This window comes from Marmota marmota, unplaced genomic scaffold (assembly GCF_001458135.2).
Source record: "Marmota marmota marmota unplaced genomic scaffold, marMar, whole genome shotgun sequence".
Taxonomy (NCBI): domain Eukaryota; kingdom Metazoa; phylum Chordata; class Mammalia; order Rodentia; family Sciuridae; genus Marmota; species Marmota marmota.
In genome coordinates, this window is record NW_025999992.1 from 1067332 (window position 1) to 1086298 (window position 18967).

At 37.5% G+C, this 18967-nt stretch overlaps 1 protein-coding gene across 1 annotated transcript in view; it reads right to left on the reverse strand.

Annotated features, from left to right (window-relative positions):
• Positions 1-12856: 12856 nt before the first annotated feature.
• The window catches only part of LOC125617873 (zinc finger protein 43-like), a 33373-nt gene continuing 27262 nt past the window's right edge, over positions 12857-18967 (reverse strand). Inside the window, exons 3-4 of the mRNA XM_048806732.1 lie at positions 16125-16203; positions 12857-14870 (exon numbers count right to left, since the gene is read on the reverse strand). Of these exons, the coding sequence (XP_048662689.1) occupies positions 12992-14870; positions 16125-16203 (1958 nt within the window). The 3' untranslated portion in view covers positions 12857-12991. The remainder of the gene's footprint in view (positions 14871-16124; positions 16204-18967) is intronic.

An 18967-nucleotide genomic window follows, 5' to 3' on the forward strand; every position in this document is an offset into this window, starting at 1 on the left:
ATATATATATGAGAATTAGATTTCAGTGCTCCTCTGGTCGATGAGGTGAGTAGATATCTACCCTCTCTGCATCGTGAGGACTCCTGTTCCCTTTAAGAGGAGTAGGTCCTGTGTCTTTCACCTCACAATGGGTGTGGCTCCCCATGCCCTCAACCTTGTGAGTGAATTAGAATCGTGTATCCTCCAACTGTTCTGTAAGTTAATCTCTATACCCTCATCTGATGAGATTGCATGCCACAATATCCCAGTTCAAACCCAAAGTATGAAACTGAGAAGATTTTATAGATGAATCCATACACGAATCCATGCACATTACATGAATATGAAGTGTACATTTACATGTCCATGAATATGAATGAGTAAAAATATGAATTAACACATGTACACATACATGAATATGAATATGTACATGAATATGTATGGAACATGAATATGAACATATAGGTATAGGAATATGAATGTGTATTTTAATATGTACATGAATACAAATATGAATATTGATATGAATATTTGTGAATATTAATGACTATAAATGTGCTTATGCACATACATGAATATCAATGTGAATGTGTGTATAAATATGTGCATAATTATGAATATATACAAACATGAATATGCATATGAAAGAATATTACTTTGAATATGAGTATAAATTTGTACATGTACATAAATATGAATGAGTTGGAATATGAATATCTACCTGAATATGAATATGCATATGTACAAGTACATAACATGAATATGAGTGTATATAAGTGCATATGTACATGTACTTGAATCTGAACATATTCATGAGTATAAACATGAATATGTGAACATACACATGAATTGAATATGAATATGCATATTAATATGTACATGAAAATGTATATGTATATACAAATGAATATATATGCATATATAAGGATACATATATACACACACATATATAACTATATATGTGAATTAGACTCCAGTGCCTTCTGCTGATATAGAAAAGGGGTCAACCTGACCTCTGCTAAATGAGATGAGTAGATCTCCATACCTTTTGCACTGTGAAGATCCCCGTGTCCTTCACCCCATCATGGGGGTGGATCCTTATGCCCTTTACCTGGTCAGTTTATTAGAATCGTGTATTCTCAAACTCATCAGGAGAGTTAATTTGTATACCTTCCATCTAATGAGATTAAACTCCAGAATATTCTAATTCAAAATCCCAAGGTATTTAACTGGGAAAGATGTTATAGATGAATATACTAATGAATCTATAGATGAAATATATCCCAGTGCCTTCCACTCACTATGGGGAATGGAACAATGTGCCTTCCCCTAGATGGGAGAAGTAGTTCCCATTGGGTGTAGATTCTTGTGTCCTTTACACCTTGAGGGACACATATCCCCATGCCCTTCACCTGATGAGGGGTGCAGAACCTGTATCTTTCAACTGATCAAGGAAATTACTCTCTGTACCCTCCATCTGATGATTTCCCATTCCAGATTATTCCACTTCTATCTACTAGGACACACACACACACACACATAACATTTCTATGCATATGAGTACATATATAAGCATGAATATGATTTGAATATGTAAATGAACATTAACATGAATATGAATACATATGAATATGCATATGAATATTATGTAAATATTAATGTGTACATGCATGTGTATTTAATATGTATATGGCTATTGTTATGAACATAAACATGGATATAAATGTGTATGAGTATACAATTATGGCTACAAATATGAATGTATATGTATATATAAATATGTACATAAATATGAGCAAAAATATGAATATACATTAATATATACCTATATATGAATATGTATATATGTATATGAATATATACATGAATGTGTATGTGTGTGTGGATATGATTATGAATAGGTATATGAATTATTTTAATATGCATGTGAATATGAATATTTATATGAAAACAACATTAATATGCATATAATGTGTACATTTATATATGAATATGCATCTAAATATGAATATTTGTATATATCATTATGTATATAAATATGAATATGTATATTAATGTATATATGTATATGATTATATGAATACGTATATTACTATTTCTTCAGTGATAACTTTACCTCAGCTTTACCTAGTGTGACTGCAGATCCAGTCCCTTCATGAGGCTCCTGGTTTTCCGAATGTAGCTGATTCATTTCCTCTTAGTACTGTCTAGAGAAGGGCAATTCCAGGGCCATAATGTTGGCCCAGAGGAGCCTTGAGCAAGATGGCGGCCTAGGACCCCTGCCAGAATGAAGTGCTCTGAGCCTGTGTTATTGACATTCAGCTCTCATTCTGGGGCCATCTTGTCAGTCTTGCTGACAGGAGAGAGCTAGTGTTCTCTCCCTCCCCGGAATGTCACCTACACTACTCCAGCCATAAAGCCTACACAGGTCACAGGGTTTATGCTGGTCACAGAGGATATGCAGGCCATAGAGACTAAAATGGACATTTAGGCTGCTCAGGCCAAAAACCCTACACAGATCATACAGGGTACATAGACAATTGAGACTCTTTAGGCCATGGACACTCGGTTGTTCATAACGGTTACTTAGTTCACAGAGGCTATGCAGCACATAGCGGCTACACAGGTCATGGAGATCACTCAAGACACAGATGCTATGTGTCATGGAGGTTGCTAAGGTCATTTAGGCCACTTATACCAAACAGATCACACACACTATAGAAGACACACAGGATGCAGGCGCTAAGTGGGTAATGGGAGCTATTCAGATCACAGAGGTATGCAATCCATATGAACTATAAGGCCATTTAAGCTACTCAGGTCATAAAGACTGTGTAGGCCATAGATTCCACACTGGATAGTTGCATATGGCAACTTGATTAAGAAAGTTTAAGCCAGTGTGATTATTGGTAGCTAAGCCAACATGTTGAGCAGCTGCTTCTCAGAGCACAGAGAAGTTGTACATGGCGGGATATAGAGTGGGGTCATATAAGTTAGCCAACATGGCTCTTCTGCCTACTAAATCATCCACATAGCCACTCTTGATCACAAATGACATGTTCAGATACAGAGTAAGTCACATTGGCTTCATCTACATGAGTGCCAATTAAATGAGGCAAAGCAAAATAGAATGTTAAACAAAAGGTATAATATCTAAATCACATAAAATGTGTTGAGTGGACGTCATAATGCTGTATAGTCCCAGTACTGAATACTGTAAAGTATTCAGTGCATTTTAGGTATACAACTAGCAAATAACTTCCTTTCTTTCTGTATTGTACTTATTTTCCAGAGGACACAGTCCACTTAAACAACATGCTAGCATAAGTATCTGTACTCAATTTAGCAAAAGGAGATTTATTGAACAAGGTCCGGAACTCTTAACTTATTTTGCTTAGCATGATATTCTCCAATTCCAACCATTTATCAGCAAATGCCATAATTTCATTCTTCTTTATGGCTGAGTAATAATTCATTGGGTATATAAACCACAATTTATTTCTCCATTTATCTGTTGAAGGGCACCCAGGTTGCTTCCATAGTTTAGCTACTGTGAATTCAGAAAAAGCCTTAGTCAAAGAAAACAAGTGTAACCCAGGTTTTTAAATGTTGAAGCAGCTGTTTTATGTCAGATATGATGTATAGAAGAGAACACTTACTGGTTACCTTACCTGTATTAAACCCACACACCTTTCATTTTACATAACATGCAGATAAATCTCAGACAAACATATTTAGTTCTCAGAGGTGTACATATCTCTACTCACATATATTCAGGGTGTGGATCATATTAAAACAATCTAAAATCAGTTGTTTATTTAATCAGTTATAAACTAACCATTTAAAAGACTTTAAAATAGGTTTGAACCCTAGTTCCTTTAAGACTTAGTTTTTTAAGCAATAAAACTTAACAGACACAAGAAATTATCTTGATAAATAAGGTAGATCAATATTTGAAGAAACACTTGTGGTAGAACTTGTGGATGTGTTAGAACACACTTGTAACCCCAGCAACTCAGGAGGCTGAGGGAGGAATAGTGCTTGAGGTCAGGCTCACCAACTTAACAACACCCTGTCTCAAAAACAAACAAACAAACAAACAAATAAATAAATAAGGGCTGGGGATGTGGCTCCGTGGTAGAGCACCCTTAGATTTAGTCCCTAGTACTACATGAGAAAGATCCAGCTGTGCATAAGAGATACACTTTAGGGGCTGGGGCTCAGTGGTAGAGCATTCGCCTTGCATGTGTGGGTCCCTGAGTTCGACCCTCAACACCGCATAAATAAAACAAAGGTATTACGTCCACCTACAACAAAAATAAAATATAAAACAAGAGATGTATTTAGATTAAAAAATTATATTTAGGTTGAGAATGAAAGTACCACACAAAAATAGCAACTAGAATGGCTTTGTGATTGTCAGACAAAATAGTGGAGAAAAGGCTGTTGGAGAAAAGAAAGGACGTTATATATTAGTAAATTAGCAAATCTCTCAAGGTGATATAATAGTTATAAATATCTATACATTAACAAGAGAGTCCCAAAACATATGAATGAAAACTATCAGAATTAAAGGAAAAAAGAGTTCTATTAAAATGATTGGATATGGTAATACCCCACTTTCAAGAAGGGATAGAATAACTAAAAAAAAAAAAAAAAAAGATCAATTTTTAAAAGAAGGACTGAACAACCATATAAACCAAGTAGAACTAAGTGACCTGTATAGAGGACTGGGTCCAACAAGGCCGAGTATACAATTCTGTGTTCCTGGAACACTGTCCAGGAGAGGCAACACTGGGGTCTCAAAGGAAGTTTCAATAAACATAAAAAGACTGAGATCAGATTATGCTTCTTTTGTGATCATAATAAATGAAGCTAGGAAAAAATAATGAAAGGAATTAAATATTTGGTAATAAATTTATGAAAAAACTATAAGTCTCTGGACACTAAAAATTCCACTGAAAAAAATTTTAAAAGAACTAAATAAATAGAAAGGCATCCCATATTTGTAGATTAGAAGACTTAATTTTAAAATTGCAAATCTCAATAAGATGTACATATCAATGCCATCCCATCAAAATTTCCCCCTCCATTTCTGTGGAATTTTAAATGTGATCCATTGATTAATATGATGTACAGGGAATCATATGCACTTAACACTCTTTCCAAAATAGACAAAATTGGACAACTGTACTTACAAATTCCAAATCTTAGTGTATGTACCTTCAGTAATAAATTAAACTGGATCTGTATCTCTCACTCTATAAAATCAACTCTAAATGAATGAAAGACCTCAATGTGTTAATTCAACCACTAAAGCTACTGGATAAAACATTGGGGAAACACTTTCAACTTACAGCATAGGCAAAGGTTTTTTTTAATATGACTCTAAAAGCACAAAAGACAAACAGAAAAAAATAAACAAATGGAATTACAAATGAAAAAAGCTGTGCACAGAAAAAAAAAAAAGAGTGGAGAGACAGCTTACAAATGGGAGAAAATGCTTGACAGCCATTCAGGCAATGCACAACTAATATTCAAAATATGAAAAAAAAAAACCCCTAGAAACTGGGACACTAAAAAACATGTAATCCAATCTAAAAGTGGGCAAATTATCTGAGCAGACACTTTTCCAAAAAAAATACAAATAGCTGATAAAATGCTGACTCTAATGAGCCTTCAGGGACATGCGAATCAATGCCACAGTGAGATGTCATCTCACTGCAGTTAGAATGGCTATTTTTGGAAGAGAAAAAAACAAATGTTCATGCAGATGTGGAGGAAAAGGACTTACACACTATGGAAAACTGTGAGGGTTCCTCAAACAACTAAAAATAGCTGGGCAGAGTGGCCAATGACTGCAATCCCAGCTACTTGGGAGGCTGAGGTAGGGGGATTCCAAATTTTAGTTCAGACAGGGCATCTTGCCAAATGCAGCCTCAAAAGAGAACACAACTGCTAGGAGTAAGGTGATGCCAGAACATGACTGTAAATCCAGGGGCCTGAAAGATGGAGACAAGAGAAAAAAAAATTGAGGCCTCCCTAGCAAACTTGGTTGGACCCCCATCTCAAAAACTTAAAAAAGGGATTGGGGATGCAGGTCAGTGTAGAGCACTGATTTATATAGACACAGCATTGGGTTCCATACCCAATACCTTAAAAATAAAACCCCTAAAATTAGAACTACCATGTAATTAAGCAATCCCACCCTTCCAGGAATATATCCAAAGGCAATTATATCAGCATGCCAAATAGATGTCTGCATGCCCATATTCACTGAGGCTCTATTCATAACTGCTTAGGGATTTCAAAGCCAGTCTCAGCAACTTAGCAAGGCCCTGTCTCTAAATAAAGTAAACAGGGATGGAGATGTGGCTTGGTGGTTAAGTGTTTAGGTTCTGTAATGCTTAATTTGAATTGTCAACTTGATTGGTTTAGATTAAGAGGCTTCTGGGTGTGTCCGTGGGGGTGTGTCTAGGAATGATAGGCATGTGGGATAGTAAACTAAAGGGAGACCCTCCCTAAGCTTGGGCAGCAACATCCAATAGGTTGGAGGCTTGGATGGAATACAAGTTGGAAGAATAAGGAAGCAGCAGATGCAAGCTGATTCTTCTTGAAGGGGTTTTGGTTGCTGCTGCAATCACCTGAGGATATCAGAGTCTTCCCAAGCAGACCCCCAGTGATTCTCCAGGGAGTTTCCAGAAGCCTTTGGTCTTGGACAGGGGTAGCATCATTGATCCCTCTTGTTTGAGGCATCAGCATCTTGGACTGTGCAACTACTGGTTCTTCCAGCTCTCCAACAGATGGAGGGCCACTGTGGACTATCCAGCTTCTGGTGTGCAAGCCAATCTAATAATTCCCTTTTTATAATCATACTTCCTGTTGATTCTGTTTCTCTAGAGAACCCTGATTAATACAGGTCACTAACTCGTACCAAATTTTTTTTTTTATTCAGAGTGGTTTTTATAATGAGAGTATAAGAGAAAAGAGGGATGGTGTGGTGGCAGATGCCTGTCATCCCAGTGAATCAGGAGCTGAGGTAGGACCAGCTTCAGTAATGTATGAGGATGTAAGCAACTTAAGGCTCAAAATAAAAACCTATTGTTGGGTATGCTTGCTCAGTGGTTAAGCACCATGGGTTAAATCCTCAGTAGAAGGAAGGAAGGAAGGAGATAAACAGACAAAGAGAAGGTAACCAGAGCTGAATAGTGTCAATGAAGTAAAAATCACAAAACAGTGGGCTGGTCTCTATAAAATTCATGTAGGTTAACTGACTGCTGATTTTGGAAGTTAGGCTTCTGATCACCCACAAAAGGAAGGAGACAGGAATCCTAACTTCAGGAGCTTGTGAGAACAAATAGGTATTTTTGCATGGCCTTCAGTTGACCCAGATGTGCACTGGGGCTGGGGACATGCCCAAACAATAGATTTCCTGGCTGTTAGAAACTATATAGGTGTTTTATTCAAGACTTCATAGACCAAGGTTAGGGCTTGTCTGACAAAACCAATGGAGTCACTGAAGGAGATCAAGTAGTTTAACCCAAATTGTGGACAGAATGCTGTGCCAGGCCATGGCAGCCACTGTGTGGAGACCACAGCTCATCAGCTGCCCAGGAAACTCAATCAACAGGGCGTTTCCCCACCTTCAGAGAGCAACAAATTAACAGAGGGAGTAGCCCTACAGTGGTGTGTCTCCATGATCCCTCTAAGAAGAATGAAAGGGGAAGTGCTTCTAGACATTTTAAACCCAATGAGCATCACCACAGAGGAGCCAATCAGTTGGCAGCTAGAAGTTTGCTGGGGCCCCTTCGGCTGTGGCTCTCAACATCTCCCCCTCTCTGTTTAAACAACAAGCATGTGGCTTAGGGACTGTGCCTGCCTTAGGTTGTCCAATACTACATATGGTTCTTACCCGTCATCGGATGAGCTGACCTCAAGGTGTCAGCCTCCTGTCTTAGGTTGGTACCATTGCAATTGGATCTTACCCATCACTGACTACCGGTCCAGCATAGAGCCACACCTGTGGATAGGTCTTTGTACCAGCGGGGGCGGGGTGAGGTTCTTTGCCTCACCTCTGTTGGCCCCCAAATTTTAGCTGAACGACCATCACAAGCAGAAGGGAGGAGGATACACCAAGCCAATTGATGGCTCCTTTTGGAAAAATTGTACCACTGATGACACCATCAGAAAAATACCCCAACACTACCACAAGTCGATGCACAAACAGATAGTTCACAATGCATACAAGTGAGTTCACAAAGCATACAAGTTATACATAGTCCAGGCAAGTTCTGCAAAGCAGTTCAGTGATGGCTCTTGCAGAAGCTGTAGATTGGTTTTATCCTTGTCTTCACTGGCACTCGGATGAAGATAGGAATTCTGGCAATAATGGCTAAAGAAAAAATTATGTAACATTCCAGAAGGCACTAAAAGAAAACAATTTTCTTAACAATTTACATTATCTTGAACAGAATTATTAAATATAATGAAAAGGAAAGNCCAGGTCATGGGCTGCTTGTATCTTTTCTTTAGTCAGGGGCCACTGAGGAACCCATACTGGTCTTTCTGATTTCCAAATAATTTTGATTGTCTCAGTGGCCCCTTCTGAAAATCCAATCCATGCCTGTCTTTTCCTTGATCTATTTGTATTGGTGCTGCTAGACCTTGTTCTTGTTCTCCTAATCTTTTCCTTTCCTAAAACCTTGTCTAGCCCTAGTAGTGGGTGCATTTTGATTAATGTTATTTGTTAATGTCAAACTTAATTGATCTAGGACATCTCGTCCCCATAAATTTACGGGAAGATGATCCAATACATATGGCTGTATAGTTCCTTCACATCCTTCAGGATCCTTCCAATCTAATACCATTGCACTTCTATAGGGATTAGTCACCACTCCTAGGCCTTGAAGCATTTGAGTGGCTTGTTATAATGGCCAATGTTTTGGCCATTCTTGACGAGAGATGATGCTAAGGTCTGCACCTGTATCCAGTAGCCCATTAAATTCATGTCCTTGAATATTTAGTTTTAGCATGGGGCGAGAATCTAAATTTAAAGACAGCATAACCCAATCTACACCTGTGGAGCCTAATCCCCTGGAACCTCTTTTTACAGTACGACTGGAAAATTTATCATGTAGACTGGGTATTATTAGTAATTGTGCTATTCTATCTCCTGGTGAAATTACTGATATATACCCTTTGGAGAACTGGCTATAATTTTTATTTCACCTTCATAATCGGGATCAATTACCCCAGGACTGTAAAATTCAACCAATATTTTGGCCATTGCCCTTTAAAGTCAACTGGAACTCAGGGAATAACAGGAACCCTCTCTGGACCCTATAACTCTAGTGAGTCATGTGATCTGCTAATCAGGGAGATTTAGAGTACTCCAGAAAAGCAGGAAGCCAACTAGTGCGTATTCTGCAAAAAGGAGGGTCACTGGAGATGGAAATATTCCTGATGCTTCCAAGAGAAGTCACATGTGGTTGGTGAGGCCCTGACTATTCTGACAGATGGTGCAACTGGTTTATTCATTATATGTGAGGGTTGGGGATGTAGCTCAGTTGGTAGAGTGCTTGCTGTGCATGCTCAACGCCCTGGGTAGGATCCCCAGCACTGCAAAAAACAAAAACAAAACAAAACAAAAACCTCATTAAATGTGAAATGCTACATATATAAGTTCATATATTATATACAAATATTTGTTGTAGGTAGACTCTGATAAGAGGTCAATTTGTTATATCTTTCAGGCAATCACTTATACATACACAATAAGAAATTTTAGGTGAAAAACCGAGAGAGAAAATAAAATAAAATGCCAAAAAATGATATTTAAATTAAAAAAATTTAAAGATCTGGAGAAAGAAATAAAAGAAACATGGGATATGCAGGATGAAAAATCAGGGTGTTAGGTATATTAGAATTCTCCAGATAAATAGAAACAGTATGAGATGGAGGATGAGTATAAATAAGAGTAGATATGGTATGGCAAATAATTCCCTCAATTTTGGAAGCTGGGGAGTCCCATTCCATGTGTAAGATGCAGCAAGAGGAAAGCTTTGGTATAATTCAATCTGGGTCCTAAATCCCAAACCAGGGGCAGAGTGGGTAGCCACAGGGCACAAGTCCCAGAGCCCAAGCCCACAGAACCAGGATATTTGAAGTCTGAAGAGAAAACTGCAGCCCCAGCCCAAGAATAGAAAGGAAATCTGCCCTTCCATCTCCTTCTATGCTCTCTGGGCTGACCCTCCATGGACTGTATGATCCCAGGCCACATTGGCGAGGGAGAACATTTTTATTTAGTCTACTGATTCAAATGCTAATCTCTTCCAGAAACATCCTCACAGACACACACCAACTATGCTTTGCCAACTATCTGGGCATTCCTTAACCTAGTCAAGTTGACTCATAAAAGTACCCCCCCGTTTTACAAACTTCCATCACTGAGTGAAACAGTGTTGTACTGGTTTCCTAGAACCCACATACAAGTGACCAGAACTAAGTGGCTCAAAACAATACGTTTATTTTCCTCGCAGCTCAGTGGCCAGAGCACAGAACCACACACCAGGCAGCAGTGGTTCCTTCTGTGTGCCCCAAGGGAGAACCTATCCCACGCCTCCCTCCTAGCTTCTGGTGATGACAGCAGTTAGTGGGGTTCCTTGGAGTGGTACTGCGTTGGCTTTCTCTGGCTTCTCTCTGAGAATTTCTATGTATCATCTTTTCTTACAAGGACACCAATCTTTGGGTTGAAGGTCAATTGTAATTCAGTTTGATCTCATCTCAACTGAATAACAACTGGAAAGACCCTGGCAAGATTGTTTATTGCTCACAATTGCATCTATATCCACTCTGTTAGTTAAAGATTTTTAGTCCATTATAAAAGTACATTCCTTAGTTTACCCAAAGCTCCCTTTTAAGAAAAAAATTCTCATAAATATTCTCAGGGGAAAGGAAAGGTCTCTTATCAAACAGAAATTTTCTTATCACCAAAGAAGTCTACATGTCTGCTTAGATAAACAGAATGTCAGGAAAATTACAGAACCAAGATATTCACAAGTTTAAATGGTGAACAGGGAGAGAATGGAAGAGATGTAGCATGGGATGAGTGTGAGGGAGGAGAGAACACAGAAGTAAAAAAAAAAAGACTCAAAGGAAATAGAAAAGTGAGAGAACACATGTAAAATAAAAATAAAAAACCAAAAGGAAAACAAATCTGAAATATTCTAATCCTATCCCTCAAGATGCTGAGCCATAAAAAATAACTGCCTTCAAAAGATCCCAGAAATGAGAAAAAGTGAAAATGATGCATATGTATAAGTGTCCATGAACCACTCAGGTCACAATAAACAGAAATAAATAAGATTTCAGTGAAAAGTTAAAGAATTATTTCCACTGGAGTTCAAAGAATTCTTGGGGCTTCCCTTCTCAGCAGTGCTGGATGGGCTGGGCTGGATGTGAGAGAGATCCCAAAGGTAGAGATTCTGGAGGTGGGGTGCAGGCTGAGGTGGACTCCATGCTCGTTTTCAGATGGCAACTGATCTGAAGATTTTAAATCAGCACACCTCCAGGCCCAGCAGTTGCTGGTTCATGATGGTTGATTGCAGCCCAGGTACCTCCCCTGAGTTCCTCTCATGTGGCTAAGGAGCCAATCCTTTCTCCCCTCCATCACCCACTGATCCCATGCTTTCTGGTCTCTAAGGTTCAGTCTCCAAAGCAAAGTATGCCTACTCCTGCCCTTTCAAATTCCCAGCCAGGTGAGTCTCTTCCAGCAGTCCTGTGAGCTGCTGGACTCAAATGTGGAGGGAGCTGGGCTGGGGCGTGAGGGGCGCAGGGGGGGTGTTCCATGACCTATATTACCCTGTGTAAACCCCTCTCCACATCTGATTTTCTCCTGGTCACTTAGGCACTCTTTGTCACGTGTTGTGGGTTTGCCAGCCTGAATCCTAGGCCCAAGTTGGTCCGCCTGGGATCAGTTCCCCCAACTGCCCGCCCCCATAGCACAGCTGAAAGATGGCTCCTTGTTGGCACTAGGATGTGGTTCAGCATGCCTGTCACGTTAGTCCCCAGTGACCGGCCTCTGATCTCTCTGTACCCAAACATGTCACAGGTCTACAAAAAAACATGGGTTATTTTAATGTCCCCACCTCTCCACTTTGCTTGGCTGGCACTGGGGATTTCTTCCTTATTTTATTGCATCCAACTTCCATAGTTCCCATTGTTTGACTGCAGTATGAATTCCCAGTTATTTACCCTCTTTTTATCCATCCACCTTTCAGAGAAGATGCCTTTCTTGGTTTCATGCCATGGAGGAGCCAGGAAAGGAACCTCTTCTATTCTGCCATCTGGAAAGCTCCCTCCTGCAATTAGATTCCTGATATAATCAACTGTGATACCCATGTGTTCTCTAGTTTTCAAAAGTGAGGCTACTTGGTAATGTTTGAATCACAATAAACAAATTCCCTTTCAGTGATAATCTATCGAAACTATACTATTTCTGTGGGGATTTCATTATTTCTACCACGTCAGCTAATGATGTTTAGTAAATTTTGGAAAAGTTAAAGTCAATTACCCTCTCAATTATCCTCACATACATGAAGATATGTTTAGATAAGAACTCTAGACAAATGTCATTCCACATTCACTACAGATATGAGGTTTCATATTTTAAAGAAAGTTTGAAATTTGATTAATGGCTTGGACACATTACTTTCATTTTTTAGGGTTTCAATGCATTATGAATCCTCCAGTTTTTAGTATATTTGAACAATGGCTAAAAGTCTTGTGATATCTTTCCACTTGTATTCTCTCTCAAAAGTATGAATTCTCAGGGGCTGAATATGGTGTGAATGAACAACTGTTGGAAATTTTGCCACTTTTTAAAAAATTTCTATTTCTCTCTGTTGATTCCTCCTGTGTAGAATAAGGGTTGAACCATCCTTTGAGGCATTGGGAGAATGTTTCATTTGTAGGGCTTCTTTCCAGTATGAATTCTTTGGTGTTGAGTAAGGCTTCATCTGTGATAAAAACCTTTGCCGCATTCTTCACAAGTGGAGGAATTCTTTTCACTATGAATTCTCTGGTGTTGAGTAAGCTGTGATTTTTGAATAAAAGCCTGTCCACATTCTTCACATGTGTATGGCTTCTCTCCAGTATGAAGTCTTTGATGGTAAATAAGCTTTTCTTTTTGACTAAAAGCTTTGCCACATTCTTGACAACTGTAGGGTTTCTCTCCTGTGTGAATTCTCTGGTGTCGAGTAAGCAGTGACTTGTGCCCAAAAGCTCTGCCACACTGCGCACACGTGTAGGGCTTCTCTCCAGTGTGAATTCTCTGGTGTTGACCAAGGTTTGATCTGTCATAAAAAGCTTTGCCGCATTCTTCACATGCATAGGGCTTCTGTCCTGTATGGATTCTCTGGTGTCCTTTAAGAGCTGATATTTGCTTAAAATCTTTGCCACATTCTTCACATCTATAGGGCTTCTCTCCAGTATGGGTCCTCTGGTGTCGAGTAAGTGGTGATTTTTTAACAAAAGCTTTGCCACATTGTTCACATTTGTAGGGCCGCTCTCCAGTATGAATTCTCTGGTGTTCAGTAAGCAATGATTTTGTATTAAAATCTTTGCCACATTCTTCACATTTGTACGGCTTCTCTCCAGTATGAATTCTCTGGTGGCAAATAAGATGTTCTTTTTGACGAAAAGCTTTGCCACATTCTTTACAATTGTAAGGCTTCTCTCCAGTATGAAGTCTCTGGTGTTGAGTAAGCAGTGATTTATGAACAAAAGCTCTGCCACATTCTTCACACTTGTAGGGCTTCTCTCCAGTATGAATTCTCTGGTGGAGAGAAAGATTATCTGTTCGTTTAAAAGCTTTTCCACATTCTTGACATTTGTAAGGCTTCTCTCCAGTATGAATTCTCTGGTGCTCTTTAAAATATAATCTTTGTTCAAAAACTTTGCCACATTCTTCACATTTGTAGGGCTTCTTTTTAGTATGAATTCTTTGATGTTGTGTAAGGTTTGACCTGTAATAAAAACTTCTGCCACATTCTTCACATTTGTAGTGCTTCTCTCCAGTATGAATACCCTGGTGATCTTTCAAAGATGATCTTTGTTTAAAACCTTTGCCACATTCTCCACATTTGTAGGGCTTCTTTCCAGTATGAATTCCTTGGTGTTGAGTAAGGTTTGATTTGTAATAAAAACCTCTGCCACATTCTCCACACTTGTAGGGTTTCTCTCCAGTATGAATTCCATGGTGTTGAGTAAGCAGCGATTTTTGAACAAAACCTTTGCCACATTCTTCACAATTGTAGGGCTTCTCTCCAGTATGCATTCTCTGGTGTCGAGTAAGCAGTGATTTGTGAACAAAAGCTTTGTCACATTCTGTACATTTGTGGGGCTTCTCTCCAGTATGAATTTTCTGGTGATCTTTAAGATATGATCTTTGATTAAAACTTTTGCCACATTCTTTACATTTGTAGGGCTTCTCTCCAGTATGAATTATCTGGTGGTCAGTAAACAATGGTCTTCGATTAAAACCTTTGTCACATTCTTCACATTTGTAGGGCTTCTCTCCAGTATGAGTACTCTGGTGTTGAGTAAGAATTGAAAAATTTTTTAAGACCTTGGCACATTCTTCATATTTGTAAGATCTGCCTGCAGAAGATATTATCAGGTGTTGAGTATCAAGTGAGCTTTTTATTTTGTCACTGCTATGCTGCTTGAGATGTTTAGAAGAAGTTGAGCAATTGTTAATGGCTCTGTCACTTTCTTTAGATTCACAAGGCTTCTTTCCAGCATAAATCCTCACATGTTTAACAGAAGGTGATCTCTGATTAAGAATTTTGCCACATTCTTTAAACTTGTAGGGTTTATCACTGTCATGGTATCTGTGGGGTTTAGAAAGGGTTGAATAATGAAATGCTTTGATATCTTCTCTTTTTTATATTTATAATTTTATTTAATTAAAAACATATTTTTTGATATATTCTTTAAGCTCATAAGAATCCTTTCCAGTATAAATTCTCTTCTATAGAGTAAGTTTTGCAATTTGATGAAGAGCTCCTTCATACACCTTACACTCACAAGGCTTGTTTTGCCTATGAATATTTGGATGGGAGTAAGTTTTGAGCACTGAAGTAAGGCTTCCCCACATTGTTAATAAATGTTCTTTGAAAAGTGAACATATTAATATTCATGATTTCTGGCACTGCAACCAATACTAAGGTTTTTATAAGTTATTCTATATTCATATTTTTTATCACTAATAAAAGCACACTGGTAATCAGGGCAGAGACCTGGCTAAAGGTGTTACTTGTTTCATTACATATGTAGATACTTTTCATAAATCTGTATCTGAATTTTCATTAAGCAATAGTGGGTAAGTAAGGACTCCCTAAAAGCATTAAAATTGTATGAGCATAAGGAGGAATTATTGCTTTATTGCAGGATAATGGACATTGTGTAAAGGAACTCTCAAAAGATCACTTTCAGAACTTGTCCTTAATGTTTTAAAATTTGTTCCAATTGTTGTACATGGAATGCATTTTGATACATCATACATAAATGGAGCATAACTTGTCATCTTTCTGGTTATACACTATATAGTTACATCAGTCATATAATAATATATGTGAATAGAGTAATAATGTCCAATTAATTCTACTTTCCCTACCCCATATCCTCTCCCTCTTTTCCGTCCCTCTTTCTGACCCAAGTAGCTCTATTCTTCACTAGCTTCCCGCCCATTGTGTCCCCCTCACTTTTAATCTCTTGTCTATACAAACATTTGACTAGAAGTTTAACTCAATGCTACATTTGAAAAGGGTCAAGTTAAAAACTGAAGCATGGAATAGATCTCTTTTCAGATTTTCCACACTTCCTTTCAGAGGAAATATAGGCTTCAAAACTGCTCTGGATATATTCTTAAAAAGACATTTATAGTTCCTCAAAAGAAACTGGCATAAATTTAATTCTTTTAGAATATTAAATGTTTTTGATGGCTGTTGGCAGTGAAGTTTTCATTATGAATAGTCACTGCTAATTGGTTTTGTCCCTTGTAATATGATTTCTGACCTTCATTCTCACTTGCAGTTTCCCACATTTTTCTTAGATGTAAATACTCAAAGTCACAATTTCCATACCTTCCCTTCATTATTTTTTGAAACAAATATTTTATTTCCTGCTTTGGTGGAGATTCAAGGGTATGATGAGAAGTCATGGCTGAAATAAATAAAAATAACAATCATTTTACTTACTGGACTGAATGAATATATTTTGCAACAATAATATAAAATTATACACATGTCAGGATATCAGCAGTAAATCCAAGACCATCATTATTCCAGAAATATGCAGACTAAATAAAAATGTTCAGACAAAATTACTTTGTGAGAACTGCCCAAGCCATCTTAGAGAACATGGGATCCAAGATGAGTACATTACTAAGGAAAGGAATATAGCAGAGGGAAGAAAACTATGTTCCTTTTATCAATCACACTCTACCCTCCTCCATAATATAGCATTGTGCAATGAGAATAAAATCTACCAACTCCCTACAATCTCAGTAGTACGAGGGAAATATGAAGCACATGCAAATATTTGTGGCTTTCTTAGGTACTGTCTGAAAATTAGTTTGTGTCTGTCATGACATAAAGACTTGAAGATAAGAGATTTTGGATGACAATACCACAGAGACGGTCAACAGGGGCAAAGAGCCTATGGACTCTAAAAAAGAAATATGAACTAAATTATAAGTTGAAAATATACACACACATGCTTCAAAAGAGATTCACCATTAAAAAAAAGCATGAGAGGCAATAAAAACCTAGCACAGCCTATGACCACATTACCTGGATGAAGCCAATACACAGGACTTGTATTTCATGTTTTTAAATTTTTGTTATTTGTAGACTTATTTCATTGATAAGTTAAATTTTGTGTATATACTAAGTATACCATGTATTATAAAGTACATGTACATGGTAAAATGACTAATCCTAGTGGATTAATGCATGCATTATTCCGTAAAATTATCAAGTCTTATGCTTAGAAAGCATTGCATTCATTCAATTAGTATTTAACAAGAGTACAGCACACCACACTCATCATGTGGTAAAATACAACTACAACTATTGACCTGATTGCCGATTTAAAAAAAGTGTAGGGGCTGGGGTTGTGGCTCAGAGGTGAGTGCTTGTGTACAGCAGGTGAGGCACTGGGTTTGATCCTCAGCACCATATAAAAATAAATAAGTAAAAATAATGGCATTGTTTCCACCTAGAACTAAAAAAAAAAAAGTGTAGAGCCAATAGTCCACAAAATCCAGTACCTGGTGACCACGATTTTATTCTCTGCATTTCTGACTTCCACCTGTGAGTCAGATGCTCCTTCAGCTTATTTTCTTTGTCTGCCTTATTTAATTTAATGCAAAATCCTGCATATTCATTCAAGGTCAGTTGAAATGATGAAGTATCTCTCTTTTATGGCTAAATAGTAATCATGTATAAATACCACAGTTTTTCTCATTCAGTCATTGATGGGCACAGAACATAAGTCCATGTTTCAGTATTGTGAACAATGCTTGCAGTGAACATGGTAGTGGAGGTATCTCCTCAACATGCTGATTGATTTCTTTTGTGGATACATATTTAGTACCTACATTTCTCGATCACAGGGTCATTCATTCTATTGTTAATGTTTTTATATGTGTGGTGCTTGGGATTAAGGCCATGGGTCCTGTATTGCTGAGCTACAACAGAAACCTTTTAAAAATCATTTGAGACATGGTTTCACTAAGTTGCTGTGATTTGCCTTGAATTTGAAATCCTTTTGCATGGCTTCCTAATTAGCTGGGATTACAAGCATGTAGCACTGTGCTTGCCTATTTTTCATTTCTTTATACACTTCCAGACTATTTACAAAAATGACTATATAATTTACTGTTTACTGGTTTTTAAATGGATAAATCAATTAAAATAGTACAGCACATAAAAACAAAGATGGCTTAACCTAGGTAACAAAATATTAAGAATTAAACATGAGGAAAGTGGGAGTCATTAATTACTGAAAGATACCACTCCCCATTTGAAAAAAGTAAAGTGACCTAACCAGGAACACAGAAAACTAAATAAAATTCAGACAAAACTTGTTAAGAGAAATAAGCAGAAATTGTGTATGTGAAGAATTCTTTTAAAAGACTGTCTGAGAGAGTCGCGGGTGATTGTATACAACTGATTCTAGCAATCTGAGAGGCTAAGCCAGGAGGCCAGCCTCAGCAATGTACTGTCTGTCAAAAACTTTACAACATGAAGACGGCTGAGTTATGTAACAGAGTGGTAGAGCACCACTAAGTTCCATCCCCAGTACCAACAAGAAAGTCAACAATTATGAATACTATAAATAAAACAAATCAAGATCCAAGAATCTCAGTTATCTCAAAGTAGGGCAAACAGAAAGACTCAAAGAATGATTTAATCAAAGTTTAAAAATTCAAGAGAATCTGAAAAGCACAGAGAAAAAGATGCATCATTAAAAAGGGAAATTTACATGGCAGAAAGGAATGGGGAATATTGCCAAATGGGTAAAAGATTTAAAATTACCAACCAAGAATATTGTATCCAGAAATACTATCTTTCAAAATTGAAAAAATAAATCAATAAATAAAAGATTTTAAAATACAAAAATGCTCAAAAGTTCACCACCACTAGAGCTGTCCTCCAAAAACACTAAGGGAATTTTTCATAGTGAAGAATAAATCTGCACAACACCACAACTCATAAAGAAAAGAATACAGTTTTCTTGGCAGAAAAAAAGTCACATACAATTCTATTTTACTGTTAACAATGGGTTATAAATTAATTTTGAAACAGAATTTCAAAGACAAAAGTGTAAAAATCAACATAAACTTTAAATGGGAATACAGTACAAAATCTTCAACAACATAATTTTGAATGAATATATTAATATGCCGAATTTTATAATGAAG